Here is a 25,228-nt window from a genome sequence, read left to right as displayed (position 1 = left end):
ATTGTTGACTCACTCTTCGCATAGCCTGCACCACTCCATCCCTCTCGTCATGCTCTTCACTAACCAAGGCCACCGCACCTATGAATTCCATCCCCACTGTACACCTCACCAACCCAAGTACCGTACGGTCTCCTGTGGCTATCGGACGACATCCTTCCGTACACTTTCACACATCCAAAAACTCACTGTACGACCTATTGTCTTGACCGTACGACCTATTGTCTTTACCGTACGACCTACTGTTTTGACCATACGCTATCTTGGCCTAGCACACCTGACCATACAGTATCAACTTTGACCATACAATTCCCATTCAAACTGTATGACCCCCGTAATCGTTCCATCATATAGCTTCCTGAGAGGCGTAAGGGAATGAGAACATTACAAGCTGGCAGTAGTACACCTAGAAATGTTGGATAACGACAATTTATATGCTATAGTTAAGAATAATTTTCTATAGAGCACTAGTTTGCAAAATATACGAAACTGTTAAAAGATAGACAATGTTGGAACAAAGGTTCTATAACTATTAAGTGCAATAGAGATAAATGCAACACATGGGAAATCCTATTTGATAGTCAAAGGAGTGAAAATAACTTCAGGTAGTATATGATGTGTTAGTCAAGCAAATCCACATAATGAAAACTCTAATGCAGATAAGTAATGAATGTTCAATAAATAGTCAATAAACTAAGATGGGTCATCAAGCAAAGGTTAAATTAGCGCATATTCATTATTAAACAAGGTTGCAATATTAATCTCAAAGGTGCTATTGATGAAGGTGTGATCTGTCTAGGCAAACACTATGACTAAAGATCATTCCTAATATAAACAACGATTTATTGTAAGAGAGGTGAAATTGTTTAGACTCTTAGAGTAATCAAATAGAGCTTTTAACAGATATGACTTTGGAAATAGTCCGCACTTGACACCTCTTATGAAGGGATACATTAAAGATATGTAGAGAGATCCGAAAGGTTAAGGTGTGTGGGGTTGAGATAGAAACTCATATAGCAACGAGCATGTATTAATGGTAATAAGACATATTGGGGACCATTTGACTACTAAAAGATGATACATTAAATGAAATTTTAGTAGATATTTTCAGTATCACCAAATCTTTTGAAATTTGGGACATAAAACCTACTATTGTTGTTGGAAGGCACTGTGACCTTTCTATGATACCAACCAACTTCATGCTGCAGTTGTGGAACATTGGTAAGCTGAGAGTGTTCCACTGTGCATAATTGGTATGTCGGAAATGAGTGCAGGAATAGTAGAATTCTCAATTTCGTAACAAGAGGGGTTTATGTAATGTAAGCATGTCCAAGATATCTTGAACCCAAGTATAGATAGGGTCTGCAATCAATTGGAAGTATCTCAATGTGATTTTGAAAGGTTATAATAGCATTGAAGAATCCTATCATTTGAGCAAGTCTTCCTTCTGTGTCAAAAGGAGCAACTAGAGGATTTGCTTCAGTTGAAATCCAAGGATCTTGGCTATATTGGTTAAGTGGGAGTAAACCATGTCGACTTGGTTTCTCTATTGATCAAGACACTATAGCACTCAGAGGACTATAGTTCATGGGATGAAGTTTGATATGTGTGGACTGAAATATTTGTATACTAAAGTCTAGGTCATGATATTCTTGGATAGATGGATACTTCTTGGATTGAGTATTCAAGAGAAGAACTTGGTACTTCTTGCGTAAAAGTCATGTAGGCTGAAGAATGAAGACACAATTTTCTGCCATGATGTTGAGTTGGTGGCATATTCTGGATCAATTTCTTTGAAAAGAAAGAATTAACAATCAGAGGGAGTCTGAAAATACTCTAGAAAGAAACCTTAGATTAGAAGGTTAGAAGGTCAGCATCGGATTTTAACAATCTATCGTTTACAACCCTAGACCAGGAGGTGAAAAGGTTGATCTCTGTTTTAGAAAGAGGCTGCTTAATGAATTCTTCTATAAGACAGAAAATTGAGGTGTCATCCCTCATAGTGCATTTCTTTGAGATAGTGAAATTGAGGTATTAGATTGTGGTCTAGACCTAGATCTACATGGATACACTAAATCAGATTAGGCTGGAAATAACTAATTGGAAAAGCACATCAAAATGTTGCTTCAGTTTGGGATCAGCTATGATTTCTTGGATACACAAGAAATAGTCTTCAGTTGCACAAACTTCAACAGAAGCCAAATACATTGCAGCCTCTATGGGAGTAAGAGAAGCAGAATGGCTTCGGAAGTTGATTGTGGGTCTATTTGGTGAGCCGTTGAAGCCTACTACTATCCGATGCGATAATCAGAGTTGTATTGAGCTTTTAGTGAGTCCAATATTCCATGACCAATCAAAGCATATAGAGATTCCTTACGACTATGTGTCAAACATGGTAGAAATGAATGTGATCCAATTGGAGTATATTAGTACAAGCGATCAATAAACATTCTCACTAGGCCTCTCTCTAGAATTAAGGTTGAACACTTTAAGAAGAAACTTGGTATGGTTGAAATGTAAGCATAGTTACACAACCTTGGGGGACGGGGAGATGCGGGGACGTAGGGACAAGTTTCTAGCACAAGGGGACATAGGGGCCTCAATTTGGGGACGGTGGGCAAACGGTGGCGAGGGATGGGAGGAGGGCAGGGTGGTGTTGTATATATTAAATACTATACATGTGGTACTTAAAATGCTAGTAATGAAAATATGTATAACAATATAAGACAAAGAAGTAAAATACTAATTTACTAAAATTTAAATACTTGAGTCTTGAACATTGCATTGAACATTGAACATTGAATAATATATATTAAAATGAACAAGTGAAAGAGTTCTAACTTCTATTATATAAATATTACATAATAATAGTCATAGATATCAAAAGTATGAGTATCTCATCATAGAGATGATTACATCGAACGACATGATACGATATTTAATACACCCAATAAAATATTACATGTTTACTTTAGTTTTTTTTGGTTGGATATGGCACACACCTGTTCTCTGGAGGGGTCAAGGGACTTGTTCTCTTCCCCTGTTTCCTCAGGGGACTTGTTCTTGTCCCCCTGTTGCCACAGGGGATGCGAGGATGACCCCTTGTCCTGAATAGACGATGACCTAATGGTGGCACTGTTGGGGATGTGGGAATGTTGTCCCCCTGTCCCGAGTGTGTTCTTGTCTTGGGTGCATTAGGGAAGAAGGGCAGAGACACTTCCCTGTGTTACTATGAATGTAAGTTATTGAGATTATGTCTCAAATTGTTTATTTGTACTAACATATATAAAAGATGTTTAGTGTGTAAACTCTTTGTCATATGTGTGACTATGACTTTATTGGCCCCCTGCGTACATTATTGAAAGGTTGTGATCTTTCAAATAATATACACTTGTATCTAACATTGTAAGGTGACGACTTTACAATGATTAGTTCTCTATCATGATGAATATCATGTGACTTGATATTCATGGACATGTCATGATAGTTAGAATCTCTTGGACATTTTGATTGATATCATGAGACTTGATATCAGTTGTAGATCATTATGTTCTTTATAAGATAATCATGGTGGATATTATGCGACGTAAGATCCATGGATATGCCATGATTTTTTATGGTAGCCATCATGAGACTTGATGTTAGTGCACATACCATAACATGGATTTATATAAGAAGAATGTCACATGACTTGATATTCTTGAGCATATGATATCCTTAGATATCACGAGTTAGGTGATATATCTTTTCACAATAGATGAGCCTATTGTGATATATACTTGGTTAGATACTTTATCTTCCCTAGATAAGAGAGAATGTTGAAGGAATAGCTTCCTTCAGATAAATTGAATGACAAACTAATCAATCTTGATCTGCACATAGCTTACATGCATACATACCAGTATAACTTAGTCTATATTGATATATATATATACACATATATTAGAATACATATGAATTATTTTGTCATCCACTAAATCTGTGTTTTTATCCAAGTATATCAATCTGTTCATACAGATTCATTCATTGGCATTTCATGTTTTTATACTGATCGAGTTATGCTCGTATAATCTTCTTATAAATATATATACAATCATATTCGAGTCTGATTATTTCCTTACGGAAATTGGCAGCATTATGTAGAGGTTGTTTAAGTTCAACAAACATTGATTGGGATCAGTTTAATCTGCATATTTAATCGCACTTGGGAAGAGACATGTCTCCAGTTTGTGGAGACACACTCATCAAAGGCATGTCTCTCATTAGATATATATACTTGTAACCAGCCAAGCACTAGTGGATATAAATCGATAAATGCTCTGCTTCATCTAAAGTTATGCCATCTGAATATTCAGTTCAATATTTATAATATTGAATCAAATTCATACACATCTGAAATATTCCAAGATCAATATATTCTGATCATAATTTGCAAACAAGAAGACAGAGATTAGTAATCATAGAACTCTGATACAAAAAAGCATTTGATTCATCTAAATCTGATATCAATTTGATATACTTTCAAACCATGAAAATGCTAATAATAGGCCCCAGATGCCTATAGACGATAATAATTATTGATACAACTTGCCCAAATGATGCTGAACTCTCTTGCAATGCGAGTAATTGGATAAAACTGGGCCTTCAAATAACTCTTACTATGACTCAATCTGGGCTACAGAGGTCTCCTCAGTTTACACCTAAATCTGTCAATCTGTGGTCATAAAATTTTGAAAGGTGTCAAGGCAATATGCCAAAGGGGCAAAGATAGAAAATTAAGTAGAACGAGATGCGGCTAATGATATGAAACTTGGATTTAAATAACTACTCTGCAACAGACACTTACAACTAGTTCACCCTTGTTCAACTTGAAAGATTAAACTAAAGATTCTGCCTCCTATCACGATTGTGACAGGGTCTGTAATAGTGTGCAAGTGCTGCAAGTAAATGTATCAACAAGTTACATAAATTCTCAGAATCTCTAGAATAAATTAATTACTACTGCAATTGTTTAACAAAATTCAAGAGCTCTATGCAAACTAAATTAACTGATTAACATGTGAATATAGACTATGCTAGTTTTTGTTATGGTAAATTGATGTTGTTGTATTAAATAGAGGAGAAGAAATCTCTTTATATAGATTTGCAAAGACATTTCTAAAAGAAACAATTGCGAACTATAGATGAAAATAGAAACTACGTATAAAATAAAGATTAATTAAGATGATCATTAAAGAAAGATTGTAATGTTCTAGTATTTAATCCCAACTCCACACAGATTGTCACGAGGTAATGTGCAGTAATTCTGAAATACCACACATATCAGTAGGGTTAGCAAATAATAGTTTGCAAACTCTCCTAGTACTCCTCGAGTTGCCGAGTACTCTCTATTTTTTTTAGAGGGTGAGTACTCACTAGTTTAACTCTACTGTTTTATAGATATAAAAAACCATCGGTAAAGATATTAATGCAGGTAAAACAGTGGTAAAAATGTGTTTTTCGCATGTTATTTTTTCTATAAAACCATGTATTTTCTCTTTCAAGATTTCAAATTTTAATTGTAATTAGATTTTACAAAAAAATATGTTTCTTTAAGAGATTATAGTTTTTGGTGCTTTCTAAGTTGCGAAGTTTTTGTCAAGTTTCTGTCAAGTTTTCTCTGAGTTTTTGTTGCGTTGAAAATTTTGGGCTTGCCGAATACTCTCCGAGTATGTAAACCATGTAGCAAATTATATTGGAATCTAAAATGCACTACTAACATATACAAAAAATCACCACACTTATACAAAAGGAAATCGCTTGTTAACTCAAGTACTGGGCCCTGCCTCCTCGGTTACAGGTGATGGAACTCACAAACTAATCTATGCTAATTGAGTCCGTGTTCAGATTTGCACTATAAGATTTCAAAATATGAATGGCAACCCATTATGTTATCGATACCAGTCTAACATATCAAGTCATAGTCGAGCCTTAACATTTATTTAATGTCCCCAACTTAGTTCAACTAGTTTATGCATAAATATACTTGAATTGAATTCTTTAAATTAACTTAATCCATTGTATAAAGATAATAACTGTATGTGAATTAATAATAAACTATATGCAAATTGAGAAATTTATGCTATCCTTATTATTACTCCAGTCTATGAGAATGTTGAGACATAACATGTTGCTTAGATACCAAACTCAATGTTTTTCATCAAGGTTTTTCAGATCTAAGCCCTTAAGCCTTTCTTGGAATTTGTCCGCAAGGTGCTCAGGGTTGGTAATCCCTACCTTATCTTGGAAATGATCGATTGCCTAGATCTACACAGGCCTCCCCGTGAATACATATTTGCACTTCTCTTACGTACTTAACAAGTGTCATGTCCCCAATTTTTGCCCCTCCTTAGTGACAACAATTCTAGCAAGGTTGGTCTATTATCTGGTTCCCATAGGCCAGTAGAGCATAGAGGGAACCAACCCAGGGGCTTTGAGAGTCATGCATGAGCTTCCCAAGTAGTTTGGAGCAGTAGACAACAATTTCCTACAATTTAGGAGGGATTCCTAATTTGTACGGATTGACTAGTAGTGGTCTAGGAGGCATTTGGAGTCCTCGGCGAACGTTTTGGAGACTTAGAGTGCATCTCCTATTTTTTAGGATGATCTTCCAGTACAGTGATAGTTCTCTCAGAGGTGCACACAGTAGGGGAGAGTCATTGGGACTCAATTTTGGTTGATTGGGGCACTCTCCTACTTTTTAGGAGCATCCCTAGATTTTAGGGATGGACTGCCAGTTGACCCATCTTGTTCAGCATCAGTCACAGACAGGTGACAAGGTCAGATTCATGTTTGATTGGTCATTTTGGGCTTTTTGGGACCATTTGGGAAATAATTTAAGATATTTAAATATTTTCTAAGTTGGTGATTAAATAAATTAAATAAGGTTAAGTTTTAGCCATTTTGGAGTAATAAGGGCTTTTTTGGCCTCATCTGGATGTGCATCCTATGGTGTGATAGCTCGTTGGAAAGGTCTCAAGATTCTTTAAATCTTTCTCTTTGGTCTCAGGGCATTTCAGTGAATGGAATTCTATCTATGAGGAAAAAGGTCATTTTCTAGTAACATGACCACTTTAAAATAAGAAATTATAACATTTTCACTACACAACACCACTTGGAGACACTTAGGGCTCGATTTGCAATTGAGAGGGGGTTATAAGGAGATGGAAGCTTCATTCTAAGATCATCTTTTGCATATTGAAAAACTTGTTTTTGTGAATTGGCTCTGAGAGAGCAATTCTTCATTTGGGACGCAAATCCCAGGTTCTGGATTGGCTGGGACATAGCCCTCAGCAGTTATTGGCATTGGATTCTTCAGATAGTGTGCGTTGCTATCAGGGATAGAGTACGCCATTCTTTATTGTGGATTCAGGTTGCAGATTTATGGTTTCAGTATTGCAGATTGATTCTTTCACTGGGACATGATTCTTTGTAGTCTTAGGGCCGCCATTTGTAGTAGTTTGGCATCATTGTTGGATGTAAGCTCCTTGGAATTGCATTGGATTTATTATTTGGCTTTATAAATCAGAAATCTGCCTGGTACAATTTATAGCAATTCTGATTTGGCTCTATGCTCTTATTTATTTTCAGTCTCCTCTATGCTGTTCATTATTCATTACTATTGTGAAAACTATCAAAAAACACAAAACAAAAACAAAACCTTCTGCAACTTCTGTCTATTCTCAAAGACCATCAAAGAAATCACAGGAAAATATAGTTTATTAATTTAAAAATTACAGCAGATCAGCAAGGGCATCCATCAGGGATCTTTCAACAAGAATAGGTCTTGAGCATGTACATAGACCTATATCATTTCCATATAATGTCTTTCTTCCACAATGCCTCTTCTGTGTGTATGTCTTTAAGTATTATTGTTGTCTGCTGAGAATAATATCCCACTGATTATCCTTCAATTTACTTCTGCGATGAATTCATAGATGTTATTCTACTGCCTTTTTTCTCATATTTCTCTGTTATATTATTTATTCCCCGATTGCTTGAGTTTGAAGTTAGCTTTTATATCTTGAAAACAAAGAGGTGAAATCTTTTGGAGTTGAAAAGTCATATCCTTTCATTATGTTTGGTTATTTTATTAATTATATTGTATTATAATTGTGTATTATTTATTTATTTTTATACTCTAATTTTATTATTATTCAATTGTATTTTCAAATAGGGAACATCACATTTATATACTTTATAAACCATGAAATCATAGCAACTTGTAGGGGGTACAAATATACAGTTGTTTTTGGTTGTTTTGGCCTCAAACTAGCTGAAAGTAGTTCAGATGTTTTGAATACTATCAATAAGACTGTAACAACTTATAACAGACCAGTTTTCACTTATTGAGTTATTTCTAATATTGAAAACGTCATAATGATTCATGATCAGTTTTGACTGTCCTCTATCAATTTACTCATATCCATGTGTCCAGCTTCTAAACCATCCCTGTTACAGGATCACATAAATAATCATTAAAACAGCCAAGGGTTTTAGTATATCCACATATTTTCATCTATCCCATTATTTTACAAAATATCTCGAGTTCATTCATTTAAGTGAGAGGAGCTATAGAGAACTTTAGGAAAATGACAATGATTAAGGCATTTAAAATACTCAAATAAGGACACATCTGGCCCTCATCATTTCCCCCGCGCTGAAGGTTTTACATGTACTCATGCAAAGGAATAGGAAGTACAAACCGGGAGTTAGAGCAAGGGTTGGCATTGTGTTGGTGACTTCTTGAACCCATGCCTGATATAACTCCTGAATTTGTTTCATATGTTTTTGATTGTCATCAACAGTGTATTAGGAACTTCAATTTTGTTTGATTGCTGTTTTCAATTGGCAAATTTCTTGTTTGTGAGGAATTGCGGGAACACACTTTAATAACATTTTTTTGCAGATTATTTTCGTCCTAATAAAATGCGTCATCCTCCCATGGTTCCTCCATGCAATGAATTCTTGAAAGGATGGCCAATGCCGTGTCATGAATTTGTACCAAGTCCTTGACATGTTTATACGCTTCGTTTTGAATGCCTTCGATTTAAACCTCTATAAAACATGCTCCTTGATTTCTCTGAAATTTGTGCTTTGGGTGGGTACTTCGTTATCTGAAAACAGTTTTTTACCATTTATAATAACTTTGCAGTAGTGCATATACCCACCATGGGAAATCCCTGATTTCCTTTGTTAGTTTGGTTTAGTGTTGGTAACTCATGGATGTCTTCATTCTTTCATGCCCAAACCATTTCTTCCTTTTGAATGCATTCGACATTAATTTTTATTTGGCATAGGTGTAAATCCAAACTAACATCATTCACAAAATTCCTGGATCATATTGGATTAAGACCAATGTCTGTTCCAGAGATTCTAGCATTTTATTGGCATGTTGGGAATTTAAACATTTTTTGATATTATTCCATGCCTATTTCAGCTATGTATTGGAGCACCTTTGGGGAATTATGAAGGAAACTTTATTTTATTTTATTGTCTTGACAATATGAAAATCATGTCCAAGTGCATTTTCCTCATCTCGGTAAATTTCTTTCTGACTTTCATTGCCTTTTATAACATTGGCTTTATCAAGGGCCCACGGTGCATATGTTTTTTGCCTTCAGTGTTGTGGTGCTTGAGAGGCTTAGAAACTCTATCATTTTCTCCTTTACTTCCTATATCATCAAATTTCCCATGAGGGCCATCTTCTCTAAGTTTACTTGTATCTTGATATGAAAAAATAGATGGCTTCACAAAGACTTGAAACTCTACCAATTCCCATGCAAAGGATTGGAGTTCAAAACTCAAAATTAGGAGGCAGTGCAGAATTTGAACCTTAAAAGACGTGAGACAAAACTTAGCCCTAGGTGGAAACGAAATCACTACTTCTCACAAGAGGAGCCTCACAAAACCAAAACTAGAGCTTGTGAGAAAACTAAAATCTGAAAGGGCCACACTGGCAAAAGAAGCCAGCGGTCCCATCTTGGATGGTCGATGTGTGATTAGTTCACAACAGGTCCTATCATCAAGGCGAAATGTAGCATGACAAAAGAGGGAACACACCTCTAAGGTTCTACCCTACACTCCTGTTAAAGCCAAGGACCAATTCTAATGCACAAGACTTACCAACTCAGAATTCAGATGGCTGATGTTCCTGATTATGTTTATATCCACTTCTGGTGATTTTTTTCCTCCTTTCTTGGAGGATGAATCTTTGTGCACTCACTCAACAAGAAATGTAGTCAGTCCTTCATTATCAAAATGATTATATTGCATAAAGGATAATGAATATATTTAAAGAAACAAAACCATCATCACTAAGCATAACCTTGATCAAGACAATTGTTCCAATAAAGCAGGTAAATATCATCTAGGGCATTGAATCAATAAACCACGGTGTTGTTAAAGCATGCATATAATATGTAGTGCATTAGATAATTAAAAGCACAGTTTCATGAAAAACTAGATTAAACTACTAGGGCATCAATCAATAAACAATTGTTTCATTAAAACAAGCATTTAACATGTAGGGTATCAAATTAGTTCAAAACCATTGATTTAGGAAAACCACAAAGTATCATCTAAGGTATCAGTAATCAGGAGGGGTATGACATATCCCTCACCTTCTGAATCATCGTCTTCAATGATTGAAGTTCCATTTTGTATATGTCATTAAAAGTTTTGCATTTTCTGACTCACAAGTTCTGCAATTTTTGGCAGACAATCTAAAAAAACAAAAAAACTTCAAGGTTTTTTTTCAAATGCAATTGATTAATTCTATCTTTAACGATTTCACTTTCTGCCTTTTGAGAGTAATAATTTATGTCTCGATTAACATCCCTTTAGCCACCACCTCAAACGAAATATTCTTCCCTTTATATTTTCCAATGTAAGAGAGTCACAACTGTTCTTCATGTTTGCTCTTTTGCAATAGTCACCATCTTTCACAATTACCACCCTTTGAAAGAGTCACACTCCATCATTTCTGCTCTTTGAGAGAGTCACCTCCCTTCATAATTATTTACTTTTGAAAGAGAAACTTCCTCAGTTCCTTCTACAATGAAGTGCTTTCCCTTTTTAATATCTTCATTTTTAGTGGGGGAATGTCATATCCTTTCACTAAATTCATATCATTCCCAAAGGATACATCCCCTCACAAATGACTCATTGCTGTTGGTGTTGGATATAATTTAATCTTTTATTACTCTCTTTTACTTTTTTCTGGTTTATGATTCAAATTCCCAAATTTGCTGATCCCTCAAATGATTTGGTCTTCCTTCTTATATCTTTACATTTGAGGGAGATAACTCCTCATGACATGCCTCTTGACCTTTCATTAAACTTAATTAACTGGTGATTTTGTTATATTCTATTATGTTTTAATTTTATTATTATTATTCAGTATAAAAATCGTATTTGAGAAAGGGGACATTAACAAAAGCAAGATCTACCAGAAGGAGAAAAGCCTAGGCCCTAAACTGATCGAATGTTGAACTCTTTCATTTTGTGGCAGCATTTTCATGAGATGCCATTCCATATTAATAATTTTTTTTCATCCATTCATATCATGTCACATATAATTTGGAACTCTATTTTAGTCAAATTGGTCTAGTCCAACGTTTTAATGCTAAAATTAGTTCTATTATAACTGTAAAAGTAAAAAATGAGTCTATTATAACTGTATTGATGTTTATCTTTAAAATGAACCAAACAGTGAAAGATGTACTTGCCATTCATGTTTCTATAGATATTTTTAAGGTTTCTATATTTGATGTTATGTAATGTTCTTATAGAAGTGACTTTTTCTGTTGTTTAAATGGGTTAAGATCGATTTCTTTTTACCCTTAGCAGAATACTGGAAAAATCACAATGACATTCAAAGGGCATTCAGATTACTTGCATTGTATTGTTGCTCGGTCATCACAAAACCAGGTTCATATTTTGCTGGAATGCTATGCTTAATGAATGTGAAAATCTGTAATTGGTACTATAAGTTCATTACTGCATTTCTTAATTTGGTATTTTTCTAATTGTACTTGCAATTTCACGTTCAAATTTTGAAATTTATGGAGTTTAGCAGGACACCATTTCTATGAAAGCCGAAGTTTTCTGTTTTCTTATTTTGGCAGAATCACCCATAAAGATGTATAAACTATTGAAAACTATTGCCATTATTCATTGGGAGTGATATGAACTCAGCTTAACCAAGGGAATGAGAAAAAGGGATGCATTATTGCTATTATTGCCTGTAGGTGTTGGCATGCGCCTTTGAATTATAAGATTCTGATATCCCATGGTGCCCTTGTTACCCTATTATCACTAGGATGAAAACTGCTCCAAAATCCCTAATTATGGTTTACTTTTGCTTTATATAATATTGAGCTCAAAATTATGATGCTCAAGTATCTTGAATATAGCCCCTTGTGCAAATTGTTTATTTTATGTGCTTTTGCCACGCTCATACATTTAGTCACGCAGTCTTTATGTTTGCCTTTGTTCTCTAGTTTTGCCTTCTGCCTTAATGTTTGTAATTTGTCAACATTCCATATCGTTAATCCATGCTATTCATTTTATTTGGATGTTGATCTTCTAGTGTTTGTTGTGAAGGTATAGAGAGTCTTCGCATGCTATTATATTACTTGTTTTTTCTAGTAACTAGATGCTCCTCTTGCATCAGAAAATGGGTTGAGAAGGTCATCCACACACTCTACATTGCCCACTGAGCTTAATTTTTACCTTTGTTGTGCCCTTTTTGTTCTATTTTTGATTTTGAGTTGGAGAAACTAGCGGCTTATTAAACTTCAAGCAACATTCACATTTCAAACCATTTGTGTTAATAGAGTACCCTTTGTTATTCACTTCTTGTCAAGTATTACCCTTAGTTTGCTTCTGTCACAAGTTTGCAATTTGTTGCCTTTTGATTTCTGTAGTGAGTGTCCTTTGCAGCAACAAGTGCTTTTTGGAACAAATTGCTCTGACTTGCTGCTACATGCTATGAGCTCAACTTATGAATTTGTTGTGACAGATAGTTGTACCCATGGGATTGCTTCCTATGATTTGGCCTTATGTAATCAGGGAAACACTGCATTGTTGGTGATTGGGGTGGCGTTTTCCTGTAAGACCCTCTCTATGGAAATTTGAAAGATAGATGTAGTTTCAAAATGCAATGTAATACACTTTTCTAAAAAGTAGACAGATATATGAATGCAGATTTAGAATATTGAGTAAGCTGCACCAAAGTTTGTTCTTTATAACAAGCCCTTCAACATGCAAATTATTCATCTGTCTCAAAAATATGCAATAAATTATTGTCTTATAAGATATAGCTGCACATAGCAGTTAATGAATGACTGAATTTAACACTTAAACTGCAATGAAGGTTTTGGAAGCGTCATGTTTGTTGCGTAACAAGGATCGCTTCTGCAAATGTAATAACACTGCCATAATTGATTGGTATTTTCCAAATGCAGATATGAATGACTTATAAATATGAGAGGAGACATGCCTCTATGGTTTATAATCATTAGATAATACATTAACAATTATATATATATTATTGTTAACTCTAGAAATTGCACCCTATCTCAAGCACCTAAACACTAGAGATTTATGGAGAACATGGGATCAGTCAGAGGTGTGGGTGACCTATGGTTTGACTGAAGCTCCAGATTCTAGGCCAGTTCCTATGTGATTGATCTGATGAATACACTTTTACTAATGGAAAACGTAAACTTAGATGGAAAAGGGATGCAAAGGAAAGGTTTAGTGGAAACTAAAAAGCAGAAATGGAAGGTGATACACCAAACTTATGATATGGAGATAAACTTTTCCTTAACACAGATTGAACTTATAACAAAGATGATACCATTTCTGACAAAAATGTTTGACACACCAATATTTCCAAGGTAGACTTTAAATCTGTAAGAAAACAGAAGGAAATTAACCACAGCTTATGTTCAGAAAATTAATACAACCTTGGACATGTGCAAACAATGTTTGACCATAAAAGATGCTAAAACGAGACATACTTGAAAGGTTTTAGATATGAAACACAGAAAAGGCATCAATTGCCAATCTGCATACAAAATCAGAAAAAGATCTGGAATGAATAAAAGCTCTCAAAGGCTCTGTCAAAAAGTTCTCCAAATCTGATACAATCATGAATAGTAGCAGCACAATGATCTCCTAGAAAATACAAAGGGCTCTCTCCAAAAACTGCCCCCCATTGCTCATAAAAATGAGGAGGTATATATCAAAATGCAACTCCACCTTGTCTCCACCGAAGTAGGAATTATAGGTCGGATAGAATAAAAAATCCCTTAAAATAGGCCTTCTAACCATTCTAAAAGGCCTCTATTTTCATCAACTTATTAATATTAATTACACATATCTGATGCAAATAATAATAAATGAATTATTTTGCTTAAATTAAAATTATTATTAATTAATTGATTTATAAAGCACCAATTAATATAATAATAATTTCATATTTACATATTTACAACATAATAATAATAAATTTATTAACATAATACATAACTTTCAATAAATAAAGTCATATAACTTATGTTAAATAAATATTATATCCTCCTCTTAAAGACTTATGTGTGGACCCAAAATGAGTTTTCAAAACAACTAAGGAGGAAATATAAGGTAAAACTTAAGTCATTTGCCATTCGACAAAGTAGAAAATGAATGAAATAAGAGGAGGACTTGGCAATGAAACCCCTAGCTGCTGGTTATGGAGGAAATCTGGAGCAATTCTTGTTTTATGTTACAAAAATGGAGTCGGTTGCTGCTGTGATTGGGTTGTGTGGTGAGCCAAAATGTGAACATGCTTTCTTCTATTTCAAATGCCACATTTGGAGCCTATTTTGCTGCTATATTTTGGGGTTTCCCTTTGTCGTGACTTGGAATTCAAACTGATGAAATTTTCTGTACTTTTAATGGGCCTGATTTTTTGGGTATTTAATGCCATTCATCTTCACTACTCCTGCCATGATGACTGGGTATCTTTGTTGCCCTATAACAGCAAATATGGACTTTTTCTTTGCATATTCTTGTGACGTTTTTAATGGCAAATTGGAAACATTCTGTAGCTATTTGGCTTTTGATTTTTTCCAGAATTTGGGGTTGATGATGTGTGACCTTTCCCTGGCCGCCAATATTGAAGAAACCTGAAGTCGTTTCTGCTAGTCTTGACTCATTATCTGAACTGGCTGCTATCTTTGTTGAAAACATGGCTTCTATAATTGGAGTTCTCCTGCAGATTTGGAAGGGAGAAATTAAAGGGCATGTACGCTTGTTTCCTTCTAACAAAACGCTTGCCATTTTCTCAAAATTCCATCATTCTATTGAAAATAATGAGCTTTTTAACAAAACATTCTTTTTCTTGTTGCTGTAGACATTTCGTGTAGCTATTATACACACAAGTTGTTAGAAAAGTTTCATTCTTTCCTAGGTTTATCTTTTCATCTTTTATATTTACGTATATTTCCTTGCCATGATTTGTTGTTTGATGAGGATTCTTGGATGCTTGTGACACCCAGAAATTGTGATAGTTAGGTTCTCTTTGCTTAGCATATGTCTCCACGGATTGGAGAAACTCCTATAACATACTTGCAAGTTTTAAAACAGGCTGGAAAAGTTGTCTACAGCAACCTGTACCATTTTTTAGCTATTATCAGCTTCATTTTACCTACATTTGCATACTTGATTTATGGCCATAATCTGCCCATTATCTATTTTCATGGTCTTCATTCTGCTGTTTGAATTTGAAAACACTGAATTTTCCCATTTTGAGCCTGATGTAAAAACCCCTAGCCAGTTATAGTCCAACAATTAAACCATGACACGTCAATTGCCTTAACTAATCAGAAGTTTTGACATTTTGTCAAATAGTTGGCAGACAGTTGTTAACACTCTATTAATAATGTTATAAATCTTAGTCACCACATCAAGAAATTTAAAATGCTGATATATGGAAATCAAACTGTAAACACATTGCTTTTTATTTGCTTTAAACATAAACCAGATTTACATATTATTAATTAGCACCTAGATTATGATAGAATTTGACTAGCCATCCCACGCTCCTGTCCTTTTTATGAATCAATGTTAGCTCTTCTTTGCCAACTTACAGCCGCTGATATTGATTGCTCTCCAATATGAAATTGTGCTCCTTCTAGTCATCAGCTAGAAGCCCGAAGTTTGGAAAAAATAGGCCGGCTGCAAGTGAGGGTTCTCACTACTAACACATGTGGCTCTTTGAATATGCTGCCACACGTGTCAATTCAGCTTCCAAGTTGTAGAAGAATAAACACAGGACCAAACGACAGTTGCTTGCAATCCCAAGATGAAACACTGCCCTTAATATAGCACAATGCCCAAGCTCAAAACACTGCCAGTTAAATTGCAGACCTCAGAATTTCACAGATTACCAGAAAATTCAGATCACCACGATATCAGATGCTCATTATCTAACTCTCCTTAGTCACATAAATACAGTAGGAGACCAAGCAAATTACTATACAACAGCAACAATTTGCCACAATACTCAAAGATGGATCCAAGAACTATAACGCCAATCTCCGAGACTCAAATAATGACAAATAGGAGATTTGACTAGTGAAACCACTATACATCAGCAGTGACTTCAAACATCAGAACTCAGAGACCTTGATCTGCAAGCTCTGTACTTTAGGGGAGGTGGAGATTGATACTGGATTCCTTTTTCGATGCCCTATTTATTACGAGATCAGAGGCAGATTTTTTCTGTTTTTTTCGGGAGTGCTTCTCTCTCTATGAGTTTTCTAGCTACTATGATCAACGATGTCTTGCACTTTATCTTCTCGAGGCCACTATGCTCCGTGATAGCACAATCTTGTCACTGCTTCCACATTGGCACTTGACTACTCAGCTCATTACTGCCTTCTTTACACCATTATCTCCATTGCGTGGTTTGAAAAGGCCTTCTAGCTCCACTAGATCTATTGGGCCTTCTAGATGTGTCAGATCCCGTTCCGGTTATTTGCACCAATGACACTCCTCTGTGAGTGGTTAGAGATAGTACAGTGCATCTATACGTTGACAAGTATATCATTCTGTGACTGATTACTTTTTGCCTAAGAAAGATTCCTAGTCTCTCTTGGCGTTCTCTCTATCTCTTTCTCTCTTTATTGCTGTTTTGTTTTTGTCATTTATTTTTAAACACCTTTGTTTGTCCTTGCTGGTGTTAGCCTCATTATTGTAATCTTTCAGTCCCATAGACCTCCTTTTGGTCTTTTGTTGGACATTAATATCATTATCTTACCTTATCTTATCTTATATTGCAACAAGGGCTCACAATTCAGAACTAAGGAAAAAGCCACAAAGACAACAAAAGAAAATATAATTTCAAGCATGCTTTTTCCAATGAAATGAGCTTTCATTTATAATCCTTCATTGGCCAAAGTTTCTTAAAAAACTCCACTTCAGAAATTGTGGAAGTTTCCCAAAAAAAACTCAACACTAGAAACTTTCCAACACACTTTTTAAAAATATCACTTAATGTCATTATTATAATAATATAAACATTATTATAATAATGCAACTTAATAATTAATGAATAAATAAGAGCTCAATCAACTATTAACTTTATTTACTGCAGGTGACGATCGATTGCCAAAGCCACCCACTGCATTGCCAAAAATAGACGTACTAAAAATAGTAAATCTACAGATGGGACTCCTAAAACTCGCTGCCAGCTCATGAGGGTTGCTATGATGAGCTAACTCCATCAATTGCGTAGACTGCCAAAAACAGGGACATTACACATGATATGCATATTCTGGTCTACTAAATGAATCTAGATATACCTGGACAGTATCATTAATGTCATGAATTGATGCTGGATACAAGAGAGGTGTTTTCCTGCATATTTTCACCACAAAATGTTGGCAACAACACGTAACTTTTTCAAGCTAGTTTCGTGTATCTTTGGGTTTGAATTCGATCTATCAATTATTTAATGTTGATCAATCGATCAACTTCAATTCATATATCAAATTGTTTTACTGAAGGTTTTAGTCAAGTCTTTTTTGTTTTGCTTTTTGTAGAGCCCATGCTTGATTTTTGAGGCATTCATCCTTTTCTTTGCTTTTGAGTTTGCGTTTGTTGGTTTCAGTCCTTTGGTTTTGCTCATGTCATGCCTTTTACTTTTCCCTTTGATCCAATCTAACCTAGAGCTCAATCGGAATTTTCAGTCAAGAGATATGCCCGTTTTAGTGTCTCAAAAGTGGACCTTTTTAGTGCAACAACATGAATTAAAAATATGATGTTATATTTTTAATTTGACTTTCACTTTTTGATAAATATAACTTAAATTCACTTTTTGTTATGTTTTTTAGTTACTTTAAATTTCCAACTTAAAATGTCTATAGGGCACTTTATTTTATAATTTTAAGTTGAGTTTCTTTTTAATTTTTTACTTAAAGTGACTATATAACTATATAGATCCAGTTTAATTTTTGATTTTTAAATCAACTGCTCATTTAATTGTTAATTTTTAAATGATGTTTATATGTTATATTTTTAAATATGAGAGATAAATATTGTTTATGACCCATTTAGTAACATTTTTATAAATTTAAGTGGATTAAATGACTTAGTTATTAAAAGTGGACATTTTATATGCAGTTACATCTAAAATCCATCAAAAGTGAACATTTTACATGTCACTGCATATAAAGTTCAACTTGGTGGACCTTTTAGATGTCATTACATCAAAACAGTTATCAAAAGTGGACCTTTTTGATGTCATTACATCAAAATGTAAATTTTTATGTCTTCGCATCCAAAATGTGAGATGTAACTTTAAATGTGCATTCCCTTCTAAAAGGTCCGATTTTGATTGCTTGCACATTTTAAAATATGTTATTTACCCAAAAAGGTCTGATTTGCCTTTTTGTACATTTTAAAATATGCTATTGATTCTAAAAGGCCCGATTTTAAACTAAAGCATGTTTTAATATGTGTATTGGCTTCCAAAAAGTCCGATTTTGAAGAAATGCATGCCTTTGCCCTCCAAGAACCTGATTTTGATGATAAATGAAGATTTTCTTGATGGATTTGCATGAAATCTTTTCCATTTGAGGTGTTTTTGATGGGCAATGAGTTTTCTTACATTGAAAATGGATCTAACAAGCTCAAAAACATTTTTGGAAGCTCAAACCTAGGGCACGTTTTTGAAGAAATCAGCTAATAATTCTATTTTTGATCCATATTTTTGTTCCAATACAAATCGATTTTGCTTTATTTGGGGATTGCATTGCATGTTGATGCATGTTTTGGTGTTTAAACACCAAATTGATTTGGTCTTTCATCTTGGTGAAAAACGTTTTTCACCAAAAAATGTCCCAAGCATAAACATCTCAAAAACATTGGATATTGGAGCAATCTTAGGGCATGTTTTGGCATCTTTTAACAATTATTCCTTGTTTTCTGCCCTCTCCCATTTGAATTTGTAAAAAGTTGAAAGATTCAAATATTTTTGGAGAATTTTTCAACATTGGAGCATCTTTCTCCTTCATTTTTGACACTTAATCTTCATGTAAGTGGACTCTTTCTTTCTTGCTATTTAATTTGTGCTTATCTTGCTGATTTTATGCACATAATTGCTTGATGATTGCCACTTGTTGAAATCTATGCTTTGGAAAGTGAATTTTTCCTTTAAATATGAAGAATTTGTTCATTTTCATGTTTTTGGTTCTTTCCCAAGTTCCAATTTCAAGTTTGAGTGTTGAAGTGTTTTGCATCTTGGCATGTTTGAGTCACTTTCCAAAGGTACATTTTTCTTTGTGTTTTTGTGTTTTGTGTTTGCTTGCCAGTTTGGAGAAGTCACAAATTCTTCCCCAAGAACTTCTTGTTGCTTCACTTTATGCGAAAGCATCATCACATTTCACAACTTGTTTCTTTGTCACAACACCTCACCTCTTATTCGGCGAATGCAATTACATGTTTTCCATCTCATTCACCATCCACACATGCATGTAATCCCATTTTCCGCTTCCATTTTCACTCATCTCACTTTCCTTATCAATTCACACAACACGATTACATGAAATGCCTTACGTGTAATTGCATCCAAAAAGTCTGATTTTGATTAAAAGTGATTTTTGATAAGTCAAAAAGATGTCATTTTCATCTTTCATGTACTTTGACTTCATCTTTTCACCAAAGGTGACTATAAAGCTCATTATCCCTCTTCCATTTTCCATTTCCATCTCTCCATATGCATTGGCACTTTCATGAGCAAATATATGTTTCCTCATCTTCCATTCACACTTACATGTAAAGTGCATCCTCCATTCACTTTCGCATGCCATATCACTTTTCGTTTCTCATTACATGTTGCATTTACATGTAATCCATTTTCCATGCAATAACATCTTGAAAGCTCAAGTCACCTTTCAAAAGTCAAAAGTTTTCATTTGCAGGCATTCCCATGCGCCAAGCACTTTACTTCGAAAAAAGAAGTTAAAGGTGTTGATGGAAAGTTACGTTGAGTTTACATCCGGACATTGTCAAGAAGGTTTTCAAAGTGTCAGAGACTTCAGTTTGTGTTGATATACAAAGGAGAATTCATGACAACTTGAGTGAGGAAAACTTGAACATATCAAGTTTTCAAATGACAACGGACAATTCATCAAAGTTAGAGGTTATCAAAAGACGCAAGACCATGGTTATCAAGGTGAATGTAGTGGTACAAAGTACAAGAATTCCCAATCTTGTTATTATCCGGGATAACATCGCCAAGTACAAGGCCCTTCAGAACAATCCCTAGGATTGTTTCCTTCTCTTTCATCTTCTTTCTTCTTGTTTCATATTTGTAGTTGGAGATGATGCATGGCATGAAAAATGTAATTATATGTAATGCGAGTTACATGTATGTTAAAAGATGTAATTCGAGTTGCACATGCAGTTGCATGTAACCTTAAAATTCATCTTTTAGTTAGACTAGGTCAAAGTTGGTTGAGTTGCTCTCACTTTTTCCTCCACCTTTTTCTCAACTCCTATGCCTATATAAAGGAGTGCCCCCTCATTGTAAAATCATCATTATCTTTTGTTATATGAAAGAAAGCTTTGCCACATTTGTGCAAGCATAACTTTGATTGTGTAGTACAAAGTTGGGAGAAAAGTGAATAAAAGAAGCAACTGGATTCAAAGCTTTGACTAGAAGCAATTGTGATAGAGCAAATTAGGAGCTTTGACTATAGTTTGTCCTTATTGTCTTGATTCATGTTATTATTGTGTGTTCAATAAAAGAGCATAGTGATTTAAGAAGCAGAGCCGAAACTTTGACTAGGAGCGGTTGTGGAAATATATAGCTAGAAGCTTTGTCTGTAGCTTATACTTCTTTCTTAATTTGCAAAATAGTTAAGTTAGTCTTACTTTTAGGAGTCTTTGTGCCCTAATTGTAAAGCTTTTCCATATAGAAATACGATCGGACTTAGAGCCAAACCAGTACATTTTCAGCTAGCCTTTGAGTTAGTGAAGGTTTATCAGCATCACTGTTTCCAGCTCTTGATAGAAGTGTAGTTAGAGATTTACCCTGGCCATTACTCACTCCACGAGAAAGTGGATTCTTTCTTGAAAGATAAGAAGAAAGGATATTGGTAACACCCATTTTATAAAATCTCTCGACTTCTTACTTACCTTGAGGTGATCCAAGGAACGGTGAGAAGGGGGAGCCTTCCCTTTAAGGTAGGAGAGACTCTGTCTCACATGTTGTGGCTGGTCATCCTATTTTGTGATTGGATTTTTACCCAAAACTGTCAGTTGCAAAATATCCACCCAACAACTTGCACAACAAACACAATGTCATGATTTTTGGCTTATTCCGGGATTAAAATTTAATGTAGTCAATCATGATAGTTTTTGTTAACATGATTACTAGCACATTGCAGGACAACTACTTAATGAAGTCTATCATGATAACATGGTCCAACTATTGCTAAGATTTTCATCTTACAATAGCGACCTCACACATATGTCAAATGAAAGATCACCAACTTTCATAACATAAATCACAACAACATCATGTAGTAACTCACATGATATCCACCATGAACCAAGTAAGAGGGTTGATCCACCATAGCTGTTCCTAGAGGGTGGAACAAGGGTTTTCGTCTCAAAATTCTCTTTCACAGAGGAGAGTACATTACAAAGAATTTCACTTCGAACTTCTCCCTCATAGAGAAGAGATCATTAACAAGGGATCTCACCTCAAAATTCTCCCTTTGAACAATGATCTTGGGAAGTTAGGTCCTCTAGTTACTCCCTTAGAGGCTCTCTTCGCCCAAGGATACCTGTTGGACTCCCTCGGAATTTGATATCAATCTTTCGACTCTCTAGTGGCAAGTCATTACTTCCTATATATATAGGGGTAAGCCCATCAAAATCATGCAGTTACTCCTTCTGAATATCAGTTTTCCTATGTTGCTTTTGAAGAAGTGTCAGAATCCCTCTTAATGTAGAAGAATACTTATAGTCTTAGTTATGCAAGATATTTGCTTCAAGAGCCTTACTTTATGCAGCTTGATCACAACTTCTTTGGAGCTACTGTCAAAAGATTGAGTCTGCACAATATTTGGTAGCTTGTGTAAAGTAGCAACCTTCTTTTCCTGCAAGAACATTCTTAGATATAAAGGAAATAATCAAGGCAAATAAATCTCATATAGTATGTATAGAGTTACAAATAGGAGAGAGACTACAATGAATAGATAAATGTAAAAGATAAGAATGCTTATCTGCACATGAGGGTCCATAGACATTTGAGAGTGAACATCTCCTTTCTAAGTGGGAGTGAAAGATTTGTTATTATTCCCCCAACAATGTAAATTCCCACTTATTCAGTTGTTTAGAATATCCATTCACTTACTCATCTTCCCTTTACTTCTATTCGATGGTATTCCATATGGACTTGCAAATTCATCTAATATTATTTTTACTTAACATTATTGTTGACTGTCTAACTCTATTACTGATGTCTACTTGCCAAAGAGTAAGGTGATGAGTTGAGTTGATTTGTATCTATTCAGGTTGATGCTAACCGCATGAGTCATTTCTGATTTGCTGCACATATTTCTCAAATAAGGTGAATCCAATATGTCACCCAATGATGGATATCATGAAAGGAACATAACTGGTTCAGAAATTAGTTGCAACCATATATGCTCACTGACATACTTTTCGCCAGAGTTTATAAATGGGTTGCGCATTCTTTAAGCTCATTACATGTGAAGGTTTTGTAATTTCAAGGTCATAGAAGTATAAGTTGATGGCCATCTACACAGCTGTAATTGGAATAGGCCTGAAAACGTGTCAAGACACTAAGATTGAGATTTCCTCCTCTCCATTTGTTGTAAACATTGAAGATAGATTTGCACTAAAATTAGATGGCACGGTCTCTTTCTAAAGTGGCGCCACCATTACCAATTTCAGCAATAAGCTTTCCTCACGATCATAGACTTTGTAGCTGAGATTACTCCAATCAGACTTGAAGTTCCAGAGATTAAATTTCTTACCAAGAGGTCAAATGAGATTCATTTTGTGTCCTCCAACCCTCCACAAGTATATTCATTTTCAGCTCAAGTAATTGCAAGAGTATTTTATCTCCTTTAATGTGCAGATGCCACAGGAAAACATGAGTTCAAATCTGTCTTCATTGAAATATTAGGCCATAGGAACAAGTTCTAATGCAAGAATAAATACACTGGCAATTCTTTGTCAATGGGAATCATCTTTACACACAAACTGTATTTTGTGGATCAGCGAATGTAGTTCACAGCGGGAATAAGTTCATGCATTATGAAGAAAGCACCCCCATCATGTAATGACTCCATTCAGGGATCACTTAATTTATCCTCTTTCTGAATCCATATTTGTCGCCATCTTCTCAATCAATATGCTTGGATGGAAATGTTTCATATATTGCTAAATGTTTGTATTGAACATGATAGATGTATTGTTGAAACAAATAGCTTTGGTTTAGAAAATTGCACTGATCACATGAGACTATACTCATGTACATATACAATTCGATATGCTGAATACCGATATGTATATGTACATGTACATGAATATAATCTGAATTTCATTATGGAGATCGCAGCATTCAGAACTGTCGATGCATATTATTATTGAAGTAATATCTCAGAATTGAATTCAGTAAACAATTGTATTTATACTGATTGTTACCAATTGCAATAGACTTAGTTAAAGTATTAATGGCATTAGTTTTGTTATGACTAATCACATTGGGTGTGAGCATTCCACCGATCGGGTACATCGGTGAATTGTCATGTCTCCATTTGGAGACATGCCCATTCACCCATGTACCCGTCCAGAATTGTATACATAGGATATACTGCCCGATATTGCATCATAAAAATTGATTAATGTGTGCAGATGGAAGGCAACACAGACGTCAATCTTGAAGAAATATTTATATCATTTGCATTTAGTTTATATATACTGTGCAACACTTGTATTCTTCATTGGCATTGGCTGTACCTGCAGGAAATATTCATACTTCAGTTTTGCCAAAAAAGAGAAAAAAAAATCTGTAAGTAAACTTTACATGCATGACTATATGTATGATGTTTTTCCAAGTAATCGATATTGTGCCCACAAGAAATTCTTTTCCCTCTCTCTAATGCTATTCTCCGTAGTTTTTCTATTCCCTAATAATGTTGACTTTATTTTGACGATCTTTGATTCAATGGGTATAGCTATCAATAGTATAATTGCTTGATATAATTTCTTTGGGGACTATTATGTTTATCAAATTCCCTTAGTCGATTGCTTCAGTGTTTAAGTATCTTCCCTTGCGTACGACTGCTCCTTGTTTGAAACTTAATTCTTTAAAATGTGTAGATAGTGATCACAATATGAACTGTTATCACCGTCGATGTCCATATGCTATTCAGTATTGAATATTGCAACCAATTGGATTCTCTCTCTCTATGCTGTGACTATCCTCTTGCATAGATGATTATCATTCTCCGAAAATGAATGTTTGTGATTTCATTTCTTAATGTGGTGAGACTGTAGTATCGTGTTCTTTCTCTAGTCGTAGGTGCTCTGTCGTACGTTGCAAGTTGCATAGAGTGTCCAAAATGTATGATTTTATGATGTTAGATGACTAGCCTTT

General features: G+C 34.8%; 1 protein-coding gene across 4 annotated transcripts in view; it reads left to right on the top strand.

The window, feature by feature from the left end:
- DWA1 (DWD (DDB1-binding WD40 protein) hypersensitive to ABA 1) overlaps positions 1 to 25,228 on the top strand; it is a 262,989-nt gene that overhangs the window by 114,330 nt on the left and 123,431 nt on the right. For 2 of the 4 annotated variants that reach the window (XM_089820029.1, XM_089820049.1), the window contains exon 8: positions 11,884 to 11,967. The exons of 1 other annotated variant lie outside the window; for it this stretch is intronic. In XM_089820029.1, the coding sequence (XP_089676155.1) occupies positions 11,884 to 11,967 (84 nt within the window). The remainder of the gene's footprint in view (positions 1 to 11,883; positions 11,968 to 25,228) is intronic. One more of the 4 variants, XM_089820040.1, reaches the window with a different exon arrangement.

This window comes from Cupressus sempervirens, chromosome 1, assembly GCF_028749045.1.
Source record: "Cupressus sempervirens isolate cs-2001-9-10 chromosome 1, ASM2874904v1, whole genome shotgun sequence".
NCBI lineage: Eukaryota > Viridiplantae > Streptophyta > Pinopsida > Cupressales > Cupressaceae > Cupressus > Cupressus sempervirens.
Note: the sequence above shows the minus strand (reverse complement) of the source record. Positions and strands in the feature narration are given on the sequence as shown.